This window comes from Cryptotermes secundus, unplaced genomic scaffold (genome assembly GCF_002891405.2).
Source record: "Cryptotermes secundus unplaced genomic scaffold, Csec_1.0 scaffold174, whole genome shotgun sequence".
Taxonomy (NCBI): domain Eukaryota; kingdom Metazoa; phylum Arthropoda; class Insecta; order Blattodea; family Kalotermitidae; genus Cryptotermes; species Cryptotermes secundus.
In genome coordinates, this window is record NW_019734351.1 from 271,354 (window position 1) to 286,256 (window position 14,903).

The 14,903-nt window shown below is 36.8% G+C and overlaps 1 protein-coding gene across 3 annotated transcripts in view; it reads right to left on the minus strand.

Moving 5' to 3' along the window:
* The window catches only part of LOC111868764, a 149,720-nt gene that overhangs the window by 8,651 nt on the left and 126,166 nt on the right, over nucleotides 1–14,903 (minus strand). For 2 of the 3 annotated variants that reach the window (XM_023859716.2, XM_023859715.2), the window contains exon 6: nucleotides 7,245–11,383. The exons of the other annotated variant lie outside the window; for it this stretch is intronic. In XM_023859716.2, the coding sequence (XP_023715484.1) occupies nucleotides 10,486–11,379 (894 nt within the window). In that variant the 5' untranslated portion in view covers nucleotides 11,380–11,383 and the 3' untranslated portion in view covers nucleotides 7,245–10,485. Of the gene's footprint in view, nucleotides 1–7,244; nucleotides 11,384–14,903 lie in introns of those variants that run through there. 3 annotated transcript variants of the gene reach the window in all.

The following is a 14,903-nucleotide window of genomic DNA, read 5'->3' on the forward strand; positions in this document are numbered from 1 at the left end:
AGTTATTGAAGAATTCATTAAAATCGCGAGCATTTGTGGAAAGAGTAAAAATTATTGCGACAAATTTACAGTTCTTTCATGAGCAAAATCATCCTTTACGGATATGACCAGAAAGAAGACGAAGTAAGCGGACGTCATTCAAATATTCTGATTGTAATGGCAAGAAATCTGCTTAACAACTGCAAGCAGCTAGAGTACATAGGACTTGATAAAACAGGTATCAAAATAGTCTTGAAAGAAATCTTCACTTAGCTACATGAAATTAAATACAATATGCTCGCCTGCGTATCTGACTGGGAAGTAAGTAATTTAGGGCTCTGGAAAGTAATTGAACTGGGGAACTCACAGCTTCATCCAGCTATATATTTCTTTTTTTAGAGGTTTCACATCTCTTAAAATTGACAGGAAACTGGTTTAACGATAACGGTTATTGCTTCAAGATGGAACTTTCGCCATTAAAGAATTAGTGGAAGAACAACTTAAAAATGTAAACTATGACTTCAGCGCTTGCCATAAGCTTGTTCCTTATTTGAATAGAGAAAATATGGGAAAATTATTTTCAAATCAGACAGCAATATCATTTATAGGGGGCAACCAACAACAGTCGTCAGTTAGACTTCATGAACTCTTATACGTACCTCGGTCGCTCCTGTACAAACTAACATCTATATCTAGAAAATTTATAGGTACAGAATGAGATGTTATTGAATGCAAAGAACGTTATGGCTGGACGGGGTGCACATCATAAACATAAAATTTAAAAAAAATGATATAATTTAAACCTAATAATTGCGCAGTTTTTATGGAGATCTCACAACGAAATAGACCATCACACATTTTAAAAGAGGCTTATCCGGGACCGCTTAGAAAATTCCTTTTCGCTGACAAGGAATAGAGGAGGGCTCCTTGACCACCCGTCACCCTTAATGCTACTTGCAGAGTGCGAATGATTTCCTGAGTAAGAATTTTAGCGCGATTCAAAGGCGCATAAACGTGTAAATTAACAAGAACGTAACTCAAGACGAATAACTTATTTGCAAGTGCTGTTTAAATGAACATGAACATGAAGACACAGCGATTACTGATGAGCCTCAAATTGGAGAAAATGAAGAATACACAGAAATCATTTAGAGTTTTCCAGTACATCATTATCATTTCTGCTTGGCCTCGATAAAGAAAATATTGTTACGTGAGTTAGTGACTGTAGACGGGGTTTGTATTGGTAATCGGATTTATTGAACTCTTACAACTCGTAACTATACGTAAAGATTATGTGATCACTGTTATACACTTCTAAAATCACTATAGGACATACTAGATCTTCTCAATCTGCTATACTCTTCACTAGCCGTTGCTTTGTAGCGGACGTTCCCCTTCCTCTGGGTTCCGAAATTGTCCCCGGCCTCAGTTACCAGCTTCTAACAGCAACAGCTCACAACGACAGTCACGGGAGTTCTCTAACCCTCAGTCTGCTTTAACATGCTAAATTCTGCATTCTGCTTACAATGTGCATTTGTTCGCTTCGTACCGTTCTTACAGAAAACAACAATTGTTCCGCTAAACAGAATTAGCAGCTTGGTCTTGGTGATGGAGACCTAGTTAAGTTCCCTTTAAGGAACGTACAGAACTTTAAATATTATTGCGAAGAAATTTAGTCTTTCAAGGGTTAGGTGAACAGTTGAAAACGAAAGTGAACAATGACAGGCGACTGGAAAAGTATTCTCTTTAATTTCACAGAGACATATCAAAATTTGGGGTATGGGGGGAACAATAGAGGGCCACAAATATTTTATCTAAAGAACTGCCATATATTCCACGGGTCAAAACAACTGTTCCTTCTTCAGGAAATAATTCGAAAGTGTGGAGAAAAGAAAGTTAGGATAAACGAAATACTTTTGAAACGACGTTCAAACAGCCTTCTCTTAATTATGTATCAAAATGAACTACACCTACGAATAATAAACTGAATCAGTTTAATTTTTTTTTTCGCACCCAAAATCAATCCTAACTTAGTGAAATCATAAACACGTTAAACGCAATGAATGATTGAGAAGAATACTACTGTATTTTGCTTCTTGAAATGAGGCATGCATATGATGTTTTCTGTTCGCGCTCTTATTGGTCGACAATTCCAAGGCAACCTACAGCTGTGCGAACCTTGATCCTACCACCATGCATGACTGGAATTACTCAGGGAAATAACGAAAAATATTATTCGGCATAGTCGGTGTCCATTACGAGATTTAGACTGAATATTTTCGGAACAAGAATGATGTGAATTTTCGATAATCTAAACTGCAAGGTAAATTCTGACAACTTAATAATCGGCGTGCAGTTCTTGCGCCCAGGGACTGTGGGGACGACTGAAATTCGTTAATGATGTCCTTTATTAACCAGTCAAATACAACACATTGCTGCCGATCCTCGCCAGCACAGTCGTTCGTTAACCATTTCCATTTTGATATTCATACAAAAAATTATGCTGATATCTTTCCTTGGTAATGTAAATTCCTGTTAGTGAAAAAAGAATTCCGCTCATATACCGAGAGATGGCAGAGCACATTCAGTGTGTCTGCCCGAAGAATTCAAACCAGACTGATCAGTGTTAAGGTTGAAGAAACAAGATAAATAATTGTGAGGTTATAACAGTCTTTATTAATTGAAAGCAATATATACAAAAGTCAGATAGAAAATATTAGCTTAAGAATGTAGTTTCATCATCACGAGAATTATGTGGCCGTGCACTGTAATGCATTGCATTTGCTTGGAATGTGACAGCTTGGTCAGTTACATAGCTAATGAGCATTGCACTGCACTGCCGTGTACTAACATGAGTATACTTTATATTAAAACAGCAACAATTAAGCAAAATTAAATAATATAATCATCATATCAATAAAAATAATAATAGTTCCGTTAAATCCAGGACGCCTGGAAGGTTCAATGATTTCCTACCCGTAAGACATCCACAGCAATGAATGAATACATATAGGCGTCTTGTTTTAATAGTTAAGACCGCATGTTTTCATTAAACACACGAAGTTACTAATTATAATAGTGATGACGAATGAAGAAATCTACTTAAGAAATAAATATGGAAGCATCTACATGATCTGAAAGAAATGATATGGAATTTCCTCCAACTTTAATAGTTAAGGTTTAGTCTGGAAAAGCGTTTTTGATTACGGAAGAAAGTTGGAAGGGAACTGGAATAAATCTTCTCAAATTTGTTCCCGTGTATTCGAGCATATTTGGCTGCTTACTAGTACACCCCTTTTCATCTGGGGCACATCCTCAAGAGAAATAAGCGAACAAATTATTCAGCTATCTGCCAGAGATATAGGACCTTTCTCTTTTGAACATCCGTGTCAAATTTGTATCGAGAAGCGTAACGTATTCATTCTTATGCGTTGTTTTGCACCCAATGAACGCAAACTCATAATTCGGATGTGCTTTTATCCATTCTACTACATGTAGTCTACAACCATATTTTTCACATCAAAAGTGTTCAAATAAATTAAATTATAATTCGGATGTGCTTTTATCCATTCTTCTACATGTAGTCTACAACCATATTTTTCACATCAAAACTGTTCAAATAAATTAAATTATATTCAATAGTGTGGGAACATATCCTAAATGTATGTGGGTGAATCTATTTCTGGTTCCTCCCAGTCAACTTAATTTCCGAATTATATGAAGCTAGATCAAACTTTTATCTTACTTAATCATGGAGCTGAGCCCTTCTTGAGGAGCCGCCAATTCTGCAGCTACTCAAGAATTTCCCAGTATTGTATGGAACCCGAAGGTTCATTGCCGTGTTCACAAGAGCCCTCCACTGGTCCCTATCCTGAGCCAGATTAATCCAGTCCATACCATACCATCCTATACCTCTAAGATCAACTTTAATATTGTCCACCCACCTATTCCTTGGTATTCCCAGTGGTCTCTTTCCTTCTGGCTTTCTCACAAATATCCTATATGCATTCTTCTTCTCCCCCATATCAAAATTTGATCAGCTCTATCAGATCTCAGGATAAATGTAATATGATTCCATTATCAGCGGTCATCAGCAGGTTTCCTGAGCCGTCTAGAGAGCTCAGTACAAAATTGATACTCCTGTTTACGCTATGACTTGAACGAGTATCAATTGAATAAATGAGCTCCCTTGAATCTGTAGCAGGTTTAGAAAGTACGAGTAAAATGTCACAGGTATAAATTAAGATATTTGGGCATCAAATATACTCTGACTTCTTACAGCACTTAAATCTAATATACATACAAAAAAGAAGGCTTCTAATAATAATTGCAATTGCAAATGTAACATTTTTAATGACACATACAAAATTGGAAAACGAATGATTTAGAAAAAAAGTATCAATTAGTGAAAAATATTGTGAGATACTTCAGAATAGAGGTAAATCCATTTAAAATATTTAATCAGGAATATTTATAAAATATAATCGGATATTAATTGTTACTAATAGTCAAATATTCTTAATTCATATCTATCACTTCACGAGTGAGCGCCTTTCATGTTTTCCCGTCAAATTAATGCAATCGTCCAACGTCAGAAATATAACTTAAAGAATCTCGGTAATTCAGTCCATGAGAAACTGAGCGAAAATCGCAGAAGTGACTGTACATGGTGAATAATTTTTTCAGTTATGAGCAGAAATGGTGCATTCTTAATTATATGCAGACAGTAGTGAACCTGTATGTATTACATAAATACATATACGTGACATGCCGCCAGAAAGCCGGAATGGTTGAGGAGATCAGGGTTGGTTTCCTAGGCAACGAGCGACGTTCCCGCGACAGCGGCTAGGAATCGGAACGCATCCATTGCAATACAACGGCTGGCAAACTAACGGTGGAGTTTCCAGCGTTACATACGAATTGTTTGTAGCAGCATTTGCATAGCAGCGGGCTTGGTAAACCCGTCGACATAGTATTCCCTATTGAGTCCGAGTAACAAGTAACAAGAGTCCAACTGCAACAAGAGACTAGTTTAGTTTGTATTTGACCTTAGAGGAGTAGACTCTGTATTCGGTAAGAGAACAGAAGAGTTCTCATCCGACTAGAGCAGAAGACACTTCACCGAGAGTAGCGGTGCAACAAGTGTTGTACGAGTAACATTAGAGAAGAAACTTCTGAAGGACGTTTTAAGGGGAATCATTGTACTTGAGAGTGTAAAAGTGACTGTCCAATAAAGGTATTCGTTCAAATACGAGAACACTCACAATTTTTTGTCGCATTGCCTAGCAAACACGCGACAATATATTACAGAATGATCACATTAACAATGCAAAAGCATATTCAGAATATATTGTGACATGTTGCGCAACGGAGGATGTAATTTTATATCATAAATTATAAGCTTTTTACCACTTTCTCACTTGTATGTATAGCGTCATATCTCAGAACAAATGAATTTACCCCATTTCATAACGCGTATCTACTGGAAAGTAACTTGATTTCTGACGCCGGACCTTGCATAGATTAAGCAAATTTTTAGTCAATAAACAAGCTCATAAGAAAATTATTTATATATTCAGTTATATTATTATACAATAAAAATGATTACGTAAAGTTGAAACAGATAACATTAAACTCCATAAGAATGTTAAATGAAGGACTTTATCGATATATATTAAAATCTCATCTAGCTTGAATTACAAATCACAGTGACTACATTTAAAATAGCTCCCACGAAATACGAAAAAAATTATAAATCAAGCACAATCGCACCCCACCGCTAATATCTCATTAAAATATCATTTTCAAGTATCTCCATACAAATTGGTACAAAGGTCATCAGTCTTCTAGAAAGAGGTCGTTAACGTCGACACATCACTTTTCTCTACCAGATATTCAGTCATAAGAAAATATCAACAATTTCTTACCCTTACACTCCTTATAGTTATGTAACAACAGTTCATATATTACCACTCTAAATACTGTCAGACAGCCGTACATAGGATTCTCGTACACAGAAGATAAAATCTTTGTTAACAGTAGAACTTGGTTATAACGTCATCAAAGGGACCTAAAAATAGTGTCATTATAAACGAATGTCGTTGTAACCGAAATGGGCACTTCCACAGTAGCCTTATGTTAGTCACGCAAAAATCTACCAAAAAACCGAGTTAAAATGTTGCATTTTTTAGTGAAATACGTAGTTAAGTACAGACTAACGTAACATTAACGTGGAATTGCCCAAATGTGTAATATCAAAGACATACTACAGCGCTTTTCACTGACAATACACACCGCACTAATACTGTGTATTAAAGGTAGGCCTACTCACCAAATTACAGTAGATTATATCAATTGTTGTGCCTTACTGTACCTAGATACGAGTACAATAATCAGTTATCTTCATCTGTTTCCTGTTACTTGCCCAATACACACTTTCTAAATTACGTTCAATGTCCATATCAGAGAAATTCAGGAATGAAAATGACGTTACATACGAGGTTGATGCATTTGTGCATGTCGTACTAAGCAAGGTATAAAAACAGTTGCTTTATGAGGAATTAGTTCGTACCATTGAATATATGACGCAATAGACAAGGTGTCGCAGAAACCGATGTTGCTATAACCAAGTTTTACTGTAATACTTGCCAGAAAACACAAGGTCTCTTTTCGTATCATTGTATATATCACCATATTAAGCATTTTGTATTTTTTTGTGCTTAGAAGAAAATTATTATTATTTCTCAATCACTTCAGGCAGTAATGAACAAATTTATTCATATTCGTGTGCACAATAATTCCCACGCGAAAATTGGTCTTCATAAATTACAAGAAGCATTCACATTTGAAGAAAATTTATTAACCATGTATGCAATTATGCTTGTCCCTATAATTCTTAATTTAAAACTGCATTTCACTCCCATTTCTTGAAATAACAAGTGTATGTATGTAGGTATTGCCACATAAACTGAACGTCAATATCAAATATAAGGGGAAAGTAAGGTTACTTGTAGGCCCTTGTATTATGGTTTACAAATTTTCTAGTCTGAAAAATTTTAAATGTTTTAAACGTGCTTATTTGGATGGTAAAAGTTTTACAGTATACAGAAAAAACAAACAAAAAACAAACTCAGTGATTTTAGTCCAGAAGCGAACTATACCGAACTAGCGACCGCCGCTTGTCGGCGAAGTTTAGTGCCAACTTTTGCGGATAGAGGGTGTCGCGTGGTCAGCGCAACGAATTCCCACTGCCGTTAATCTCGGGTTTCTAGACCGGACAGTATACAGAATATTTATATAATTAATATTTAAAAAATAACATAATATATATTTATTACTTTGAACAGGTAACATAAAGGTATAAGCATAATGATAGCCCAGTACTGTAGAGAGATATTTTCTTGTCAAAATTAATGTTCTATTTATATTTTAAATCTTAGTTTGCTCCTGGTTATTGTTCTTAAACTAAGTGTTAATTGAATTAAGGACGAATTTTCTCTAAAACTGATCACAGATATTTCCCCCCAAATGACTGGTTTCGATACATACACGTATATGGAACAACCAACTGAAAATAATTTAAATTAATAAAAGTGTAAAAGGAATAGTCTTTATATTCCGATATTTTGGGTTATGGCACCGTGCAGTCTCGTAGTAAATAACCACCTAAAAGACGGTACGGTGCCGTAATCCTTAAATCAGATTCAAACTTTCGTGAAAGCCTCGAATCTTATGTAAGTACTGAACAGTAATCAACTTACTACTGCGGTAAAGTTTTTTCTGGCGATCAACCGTCCCAACATAAAACAGAAGTCCAAAATTTTGGAGAGAAAGAGACGATTCGGATAGACGTAGCTGGCTGCTGAGGAATATTTTATCACTTTTAAGTCACCACAAACCCCAGATCTCACACAACCTACTATTACTACTCAATTACTCTACTATAGAAACAAGAGTTTCATTATTAATTTGAATTTCAGTTTGTTAACAGGTAGCTGTGACATAACTTACACCGAAGAAGGTAAAGCGTTCAAACGTAACGCTGAAGGCAAGAAATAGTGCCTTTTGTGAACATTCCGAAATACGTAACATTGTTTCTCTTTATAACGTCACAGTTGTATAAAAATTGTTCATTATTACACTTTTACTGATTTAATTTATATTTAATCATACGCGAATAGATTGTAATTGGTTTGAAAAATGCACTGTATTATCAACAATTACATAATATTAGTAATAACTTTCTAAATGTAGAGGCGATTGCCTTAAACGGACTGTGAGCTATTTATGCGTGTTCAATATTATCATACTGTGTAAGAATTCTATAAATAACAATATTGTGAAAATTTTATGTATATCCATAATTACGTGTGAAATGCATGTAAGTTCATATACAAGTAGTAAAGAACGTTAAAATTATTAAAAAGTAATCATAATACCAACATTTCTCTTCGAAACAACACATAGGTAAACTTGATATTAGTAACAGTATGCAACTGTTTAATTATGCATTAGTTTCAACAGCAGGTTATTTGTACATACATATAGAAGATACACCTACCATTTCATAGGTTTGATAAGCGTTTAGTTAAAATTAGGAATAGTGTCAGAATTAGATTTGTGTTATCAAATATTTAAATTATTTCTTCAGTAAATGATTAGGACCTTGTAAAAAATTAAACAACATGGTTGTTTATACAAGAGACTGCAGTTGACATTATTGAATCTGGCTTGGTTTCTTTCGGTGTATTTATCTCTACCTCAGAAAGATTATAGAAAACCATTTCTACTATGTTAATTCTTACGAATTGTAATGTAAGATTGTTGAAAAGTTACAATTACTTAGTAACACATAAATCACACTTAGATATGCATCGACTAGTCATAACATCAAAACGAATTAATTTGCTTTGATTGCATTATGTTTTGTAAATGTATTGTTGTTCATGAGCAGAGATGACAGACAGCTAACTGTGGATATAATACAGTATCTTTAATAAAATTGTAAAAAATATAAATAGCAAAATTCCAAGTACTTACAACCTTATGGTAATGCTAGAATTCAATTAGAATACAGTTTCATGAGATACAAAAATTTACCAGAGGTGTGATATTCTTATTGATCTTTCAAAATATCCCGGATTAAGAATTCAAGTAAGGAAGGTGTAAAATGCATTCCAAACAAAATTACTTACCTTTACTTTTCATTTTAATTTCATGTGAAAAGTCGCATGAATATGGAGGAAAACATTGTTCTGATTAATCACATAGTTTCTTGTTAAATACAAAGCAATTGTTTATTTTAAAATATTTGTTATATGATTGTTGAGTTTCACATAGAACTAACTACTGAGATGGCTACTTAAGCATATGTTGAATACCTGCTGTATTTACATAAATCTAACCATAAGGCTTTGAGAAGTGATTTCATGACTTGAATGTACTGCTCAGGCCCGTTATGACATTACTTTATTTATTATTAGCGTGATTACAGTAATATTTAGTGTCACATTTGCATTAAAATTCAATTTTTAAAAATTATAATATGTGCACAATGGATGTACTCTTGATAGCCAGTGTCTGAAGGATGTGCAGGGGACAAATTCATTGGTAGATACGTCAAAAGGTCAATTGCACAAAATCACACTTCGCGAGGAAATTAAATACACTAATATATTTAATTGTACATAACGAACACCTGCCATAATATAGGGATACGAAATAAACAGTAAAAAGATTTAACAAATATAAATATGTGTATATATACATAAATTCACACTGATGACTTTACCAAGCCTCCTTCCTTCAAACATGTATAAGGCAGTGTCAGAGACACTTGCCTGCAATATGTTGTCGATGAATTAGAAGCCCAAGTATTCACAGACCATACTAATAGGCCGCCTAGTATGTTCCGGAGATATTCTTTGCTGTATTCATTGCGTAACTTTAATGTATATACTGATAGTTGTAGTAATCTATAGCATGAGTGTTAACATTAATATTGCATTGATTCATGCATTTAAATAGTCGATATATTAGTGATTCCTGTACGATGGAAGAGCTTGGATTCTGACGTTCCCCAAGCATCTTCGATATAACAACCATTCAACGTGAGCCTGCATAAAAATGCATGCCATCAGAAGTTGGGGTAGGATATTCGTAGCTGGAACAGATACTTTCGACGTGATGAAGATCATGGTGCATCTGCTTCAGAACCCGATATTCTGAATCAAATATTCTGAAGTATTTCTTACAGCCTCCTAATATTTCGATCGTTGGATGCCTACCTTCTTTTTCAAATTTGGACGTTATAATATTTGTCACAGCATTGCAGTAAGACGACCTTATGAGAATCAAACGCGTGTAACATTTCTTTATTTGGGCCTTACTTCAAACTTCTGTCTGTTCTTCCTCCAGATATAAAGTTTAGATTCTGGATGTCATAATATTCGAAGACCCGTCTACTAAAATTCTTCTCGGATAGGGGTCGTACTGCATTTCGTATTCTCATATTTTGGACATTTTCAGGTACCGTCCTGATCCTGAAAGCAATTCCTGAGTTTCGGACGGCGTGCCAGGGCTCATGCTTGCTGTGGTAGATCCATTTGACATTACTTCCTTATTGAAACTGTCCATCGCTCTGGATTCCTCCTCGCCTTTCTCCGATATTTCTTCTTCCATTATCTTCTCCAAATGCGGTGAAACCATTGGTTGGACGTCTCCGTTCATAATATGATCTTGGGAATAAACAGGTGATTTGTGAGGTGAATGGACAGGTACCGTTTCCTCCTCGTCAAAAGTTTCCTGCTCCTGCCTCCTAAGTTCTTCATCTCGTTGTTCCATTTTTGCCCGCTGATCGTGTTTTGTTGTAAGGCAGCCAGTCTCTATGTCCCTAACCAGCCGATGTCCAGATCTGGATCTTGTCAACTGTCGCTGTACGTATTCGTTCAAATCATCTTCTACCCGTTTAGATATTATCTTGTTCAGAATAATAAGGAATATACCAATGGCTAGAGCAAACCCTCCTGTGATAACTAATTCGTTAAACCAGCCTCCTGAAGATTCCGAGCCCCACTGCGCTATGTCACCGGGCAGAAGGCCTGAAACGAGTAAGAAAGCTCCCAGAACCAGGAAGACGACTCCAATGTGGAGCATGCCTATGCTGGTGACTACTTTGGAACCCACATCATCTCCAGTTGACCTATCTCCCCCGCTACCATAACGACGCCCACGTCCTCGTGAGTGCATATCCAGACTTCCAATGCTGTTCCGTGGGCTAGTGAAGCCACTTTCTGTTGACTGGGAGCTAAAGCGACGCTCCCGGGCCCGTTTCTGTTCATCCCGCCGTTTCCTCTGCCGCTTGATGGCAAGAGCCGAATGCAAGCCCATGGAATGCATCATAGAACTGAAAAAAAAAACACACACAGGGGTGAAGCCTGCCTACAATAACAATATAAATACATACACATATATAAATATAGCTAACTGTTAAACTCTTCCTTGAGAAACTGACCTCACTCATCTAGACAACAAGGAAATACAAATAGCATTACAATTGCATTACTATTTTCACAAGAGCCAGCTATTGAATTTTACTCTCAGGAAGTTGAATTTAGTTTACATCATCAACTCAGGTTCTGTAAGATGCATTTAATATTGTTCTCCCATAACGATTTGACTTCAAAAGTGGTTCTTATATCGAAGTTCTGTGTTCATTTCTCATATAACTAAGCGTGCTACATGCCCGTCTGTCTCATGGCCCACAGTTTGGTCACCAAACCATTTGATGAAAAGCTTAAATCTTTGCGGAGTAGAACGTCACATGCTCTAGGCATGTTCACATTATCGCCATAGTTATCGATGGTGCATTCTCTGAAGGGAAACTACAAGATCAATAGTAGTACATATTTTGTGTTTAACTTCATGGAACGAATTCCTTACTAGGAAGATGGCAGTCTCTCAGCTGTTAAAAGTTACTGGCATATTGTTGTAACCGACTCTTTGTTAGAGTGTTCACAATAGCCTAAAATTGGCTCACATTCTGAGCCGGTTTAATTCAGTCTATAGCCTCAAATATTATACAAGTATTAATAATATCCTCTATCTGTACTCAGTCCGTTCATCAGGTCTGTGAGCCTCGCCTATATGTGTTACTTGATGGCGGATAACAACATCGCAGTCCCGCATTAGAAATGACAAACATTTGGACGATAGGAGGGTCTGAGATATCTAAATCTGAAAGATTTTGGAAAGCTCTGACAGAGGAAGCCTTGAATCATCTATGTAGAAGGATTATTGTGTCCTTCTGCAGTTGATAGATCATAGAGGAAAATTCTTCTGACAGATTCTGTTACTGTCAACAAGGAGAAGAGTCCTTTTGGGGTCGTTCTAGGTTAGAACTTTGAGCGGATTACCGGTTATTCTGCGGTTCCCTTGTTTAGCTTGTCTCAGCCACTGAAAAAAGTAAAAGCTGTTAAGTTGTCCCTCTGCTTAACTAACTACTCCATGAAGGAGTATGGGGAAGTCGATGTATAGATCCATATTTTCGTGACCTCGGCACTAGTTGGAGGTGAGTGATCAGCTTCACGCACTGGTCACTTGAACCCCAAGGAAAGAGCCTCCGCTACCCATTGGATAGGAGGCAAGGTGTGTCCCAGAAACGGCATGGACGAAATGAAAGGGAAACAATTCTTGCACCTACCGGAACTCGAGCTCCTACCCTTCGGAGTTCCAGCCCGTAGCGCTGTACCGACTTTACTATCCCGGCATACGTACAAACTGATATTCCATATCTTCATCCAGTTATTGTCTACAGTCATCTTCCTGTCTCGTTCAACTCTATGAAACTTGTTCAGTTGAAATAATGTCGCTAAATAACCTATACAGGCAATGAACACTAAGATACAAAAATAAACTCCGTGGTTTTAGTCCGCAAGCGAACTATACCTACCGAGCGACCGCTCCTTGTCGGCGAAGTTAGTGCCAACTTTAGAGCATAGAGGGTATCGCGTGATCAGCGCAACGAATCCCCACGGTCGTTAATTTCGGTTTTCTAGAAACTAAGATACACAGAATGATATACCGTATTTATGCATGTATAGGCCGCGTGCGTGTATAGGCCGCAGCACAATTTTCAGACAGAAATTATAGAAAAAATAATTTTCTTGGAATATTATTTCAGGAGTAGAACACCCTGTATTACTAATTATGAATATATTTTTTTTAAATGAAGTGTGATTTCGAATATTTCGAATATAAGCCGCACCCCAGTTTTCCTCTTGAATTTTTGGCAAAAAATGTGCGGCCCGGGTCTGGAAAAGTACGGTATATTGTCCCTATTTATAATTTTTATACCCATATTCAAACATTTATCTCCGTAAGGGACGAAAATAAATTGGCGAAAACGTGACGATTCAACCCAAACATACGAAAACCATGATATAGTCAATATAAAGACGCCGATTAACAGAACCTGGAAAGATATTTCTTATCCTGAATAATTCAACCTTATTTATTGACGTCTGTCCATGACATAGTCTCGGAATAGTGATTTCGACAATAGATGACTCTTAGGAGCGTGGATCACGAAATAATGAGCGATTTCCTTTCGGATTACTGTAAATTGTTCTGCCTCTTTTATCGTATCAAATACCTTTTATGTAAATAAGATCCAAAAGTTCTGACGACGGTACATTAGTACAAATACTCTTATTATATTTTTGGACATTATCCATCGTCTTGTCTTTATCCGGCACAGGTGTCCGGGAATAGGGAATAGCTCTATCAATTGTGCCCGACTGAGTAGGTTTGACCTGAAAACGGAGATAGAATCCAGTCTCCAAAATCTGTGTTTTGAAAAATAAACAGGACGATTTATAGATAAAGACAAGACGATGAATAATGTCCAAAAACATAATATTTGTAGTATTCTGAAAATAGCTTTATGTTATGAACACAATCAGGGGACCTATCTGCCCGTATAGGTTGTCAGTGCCCTAATCCTTTAAAGACTTCTACAGAATATGACACGGAGGTCTGCACAAAAACGTTATAGAGTATCTTAAAAGTGTTCATAACAGAGAAGAAAAGAAGGCGGAAATAACGGAAAAAATAAACAATAAGACGACAAGATATTTCATTGAGATATACAACATTTGTTTATGTGGTTATTAATTAATTAAATACCAGGGGTAATTCCTGAGGTTGGGTAATCTGGCAAATCTTCTGTGGTGAAATACGCGGTCATAACTTTGTGTTGCAATAAACGAATAAAGCAACTAATTAAGGTCGGTGCCAAGAAACTGAAGGTAGGAATATAGTCCCACCCTGCAGGCAACGTCTCTGTCATCCGTGTGAAGCGGAAGTGTACATATACTCGTACTTCAGGCTAAGTACATAATACGTATTAAGTTTTGAGAGTTGGCTGGAGAGCGAAAGTTTGGATCGCGAGTTACACTTCTGAAGTTTGTGGGCTTTATTCACTCTGTACATCAGGGTACATCGGCCTTCCTCCACTTTGTGTCTGCTGTAGACAGCATGATCAGCACTTACAGGAAATGAAGAGGCCGCGCCATATCTCATGCGGTTAGTCGCTGGATTCCCAACGCGGCGGCCCGGGTTCGATCCCGGGTCTGGAAAAGTGGGATTTGTGGTGGACAAAGTGGCGCTGGGGCGGGTTTTCTCCGAGTACTTCGGTTTCCCCTGCCAATCTTCATTCCACCAAATTCTCCATCATCATAATCACCCGGGACAGGCTGCAATAGACCAATCAGTGGCCGCCGTGCCGAGTGGACCCAGTTGGACTCCACCCCCTACTAAGCGAATTTAAAAAGAAACTGACAGCTCCTTTGGAAGAGTGGCAAAGTTAAAATATATGGGAGAACGACACTGACAAGAATTATATTCATGAAATGATTAAGAACATA